The 3,051-nt window shown below is 45.1% G+C and overlaps 1 protein-coding gene across 1 annotated transcript in view; it reads left to right on the top strand.

Annotated features, from left to right (window-relative positions):
• Positions 1–617: 617 nt before the first annotated feature.
• dnah5l (dynein, axonemal, heavy chain 5 like) overlaps positions 618–3,051 on the top strand; it is a 55,202-nt gene continuing 52,768 nt past the window's right edge. Inside the window, exons 1-3 of the mRNA XM_080306857.1 lie at positions 618–659; positions 2,599–2,785; positions 3,001–3,051. The exon at positions 3,001–3,051 is cut by the window's right edge and continues 115 nt beyond it. Of these exons, the coding sequence (XP_080162983.1) occupies positions 633–659; positions 2,599–2,785; positions 3,001–3,051 (265 nt within the window). The 5' untranslated portion in view covers positions 618–632. The remainder of the gene's footprint in view (positions 660–2,598; positions 2,786–3,000) is intronic.

Genomic DNA, 3,051 nt, shown 5'->3' with positions numbered 1-3,051 from the left:
TAAAGCTGCAGCGCCCAGATTACTTACAGCTACTTCCTGCAGCTGATATAAGCTGCTGGAAGCTGAACACAGCTTCAACCGTCTGTTTGCTGAAACATAGTAACAGACCATATTTTCTTGTTAGTAACTGTAACGGCGTTGTAGCGATAGGAGTAGTAATTAGATTACTCGTTACTGAAAAAAGTAGCGCCGTTACTCCCATCACTGGTAACGAGCAGCCTGCAGAGCTCTCCCCGTCTTTAAAGCCCATGAAAGGTTTTCCTTTGCATGGTGAACTCTGGTGACAGAGTGCAGAGGAAGTGCTCTGTCTGCGTCACGTTAAAGGAACCTGAACTCCATCATGTTCTGTGTTTCCAGCCTTTACTGGGGAAATGTCTGTTCTTCCTGAGAACCACTGAGAAGGCCATAACCACCGCTAACGTGCAGCAGGTCAGTAACTGGTCTGGGTCACCTCCTCACCTGCAACTTTAACAAACTGCACAGACCTCATTGGTTGACTGTGACGTGGATGCAGCCAATCATTCTAATCTTCTGGTGCAACCTGATGTTTCCAGGAAGTGAACTTTGGCGTGTTGGACTGCAGCGGCGCCGGCGGCGTCCTGAACAGTCTGGAAACTCTGCTGACTCACATCATGTTACCTGCTCTCAGGTCGCAGCAGGTAAAACACCTCCATCCATTCAGGCTTTCACTGAGCACAAGAAGGGAGATGTTTTAAGCTTCCAGTGATCACATGACGCCATATATGAAGACTTTGTTGATGGTGGGAAGGAAGAACTCTCTTTAAACAGGAAGAGACTGAAAGCAAAGAAAGGGGAGGGAGGGGCAGCCATGAGGGGTCAATCCTGTGAAGAGAAGCTAGTGTAGGAGAAATCTGCTGTTTCTAGTCCCTGTCAGGACTCTTGCTGCAGCATTTTGGATCAGCTGAAGGCTTTTCAGGGAGTTTTTAGGACTTCCTGATAATAATGAATTACAGTCGTCCAGCCTGGAAGTAATAAATGCATGAACTAGTTTTTCAGCGTCACTCTGAGACAGGATATTTCTAACTGTAGCCCTCATTTACTCAATACCATTAAATAAATGGGCTTTGGGTTCTTTTCCTAGTGTACTCTCGTACGATAGTTTTTAAATTAATCTCTTGTTTCTGGGATCAATGAAGCTTATTCCTTAACAGTAGCACTACACGCAGAAATGAACACTAGTGTCTATAGTGCAGTAAATCATGTCATACACCATGTAAAGTAGAGCCTTGCAACCCTCCTTTAATTTACCAAACAATGAAAACAAACTAATAAAACCAAAAAACGCACACAGCAATTTACCCACTGTACACAGGATCTCCACATATACAGTGTAAACCACCAGTGATAAAACAATTATAGTCCCAAACTAAACCTAAAGCCGGCAGAGATAAACCCTACGCTGCAGGCCTGTACTGCTCCAGTGTAAATCCAAAAGATCTCCCAACCGGAAGTTCTTCACTCAACGAGCAAAACATAAATAAATAAACTCAGTACCTTGTGAAACGTGCAATTCCTACCAGATTAATCCAGGCAACAGGTTGTCTTCAGCTCCGTCAGAAACACTCCGCTCTGAATGCAGCAGCACAAAGATGAGGAAGGTCCGTGATCTCCACCTGCTCCACCTGCTACCTGTTTTAGCTTCCCACGTTGCCAGAGGTACTCAGAGTGACTATCTGGGGTGTGTCCGTCGTTATCCAGTTCGCTAACGATCCTCTGCAGCCTGTTAGGCTCCACAACTTTAGCGAAACAGCAGCCTACAGTAGTCCTTATTAGCGAACGGCTGGGTTAGCCTCACTTTAACTCAATGCGTGCACGGCAGCAAGAAACAAAGCACACAGTCCAGACTCACGCTGAAACTTTACGTGTTGTGTCACTAGCTTACCGACACTGACTTATCTGTCCGAAAAGTCACAACACACTTACTACTAGTAGATAAAAACAAGCTAACTTCTCCGGATGCTCCGTGTAACTCACGCGCCACCGCCCTCTCTCCTCGCGCTCTCTTTTTCCTTCTCCACCCTGTGTTACCTTCACAGACCATATCCCCGTAGGAGATTACAGTTCTCACAAGCAATTCACAATAAAACAAAGATAACTTATTCTAAACAATGCAAACATGTTTTTAATCAGTTGACATGAACTTTGATCTTTTTAATAAACAAGAAAATGTAAATAAATGAACTTTACTCTTTGATATTTATATTCTAAGACTTCACTCTTATTTTACTATTTATGCATCTTTTTAACCCGGGTTACGTAACTTTAGAGATGTTGCACAAATGGAAGAAAGCAGTCTTACATATTCGTTTAATATGTGCGTTGAAGGACATGTCCTGGTCAAACATGACTCCAAGGTTCCTCACAGTGTTACTGGAGGCCACACCTTGGGCTTATCTGTAGCTGCTGGTTTCTCTTTGTGGGGTTTGACTGTAGGGCAGCTGTTACATAATGATCCATGAAAAGTCTTATTTGTGTGCAGTGCTCCTCCTGATGCTTTTGGCTGTGAATAAGGTAAAAGGTGAAACAGGAAACACATTAACCTTTGTTGTTATTGCTGACCTTTGACCCTGTGCCCAGTCGTGGGGCTCTGTGCAGGACGGCGCCTCGTGTCCACACGTCCGGTCCTTCCTGTCCTCGGTGGATCAGTTCGTCAGTAATCTGAGCTCAGCCCGACTGAACATGGAGAGAAAGTTCCAGCTGCAGCACGTGGAGCTTCCTGACGCCATCAGCCAGCTGAGCAGCCCTGCAGACTACAGAGCAGCAGGTATGAAGCTCAAGCTGTTCACATCTCACACAAACAATAAGACTGTTGGAAATACAGGAAACATCGTTTAAAGCTTTAAGAATCAGCTCTCAGGTAAATCAAACCAGTTTATCTGTGGAAGCTGAAGGAAGCATCTGACCGGAGATGATGGCTTCTTTGAAATAATGAGTCCGTGTTCACGTGTGTTCAGAGGAACTCGTGTGTTTCGCTCTCAGCCAATAACAGTGAGCTGGTGGAGCGTCTGGAGGAGGCGTTGACCCTGTGGA

The sequence above is a fragment of the Astatotilapia calliptera genome, chromosome 9, assembly GCF_964374335.1.
Source record: "Astatotilapia calliptera chromosome 9, fAstCal68.1, whole genome shotgun sequence".
Lineage (NCBI taxonomy): Eukaryota > Metazoa > Chordata > Actinopteri > Cichliformes > Cichlidae > Astatotilapia > Astatotilapia calliptera.
The sequence above is the reverse complement of the archived record's forward strand: the minus strand, read 5'-3'. Positions and strand labels throughout refer to the sequence as shown.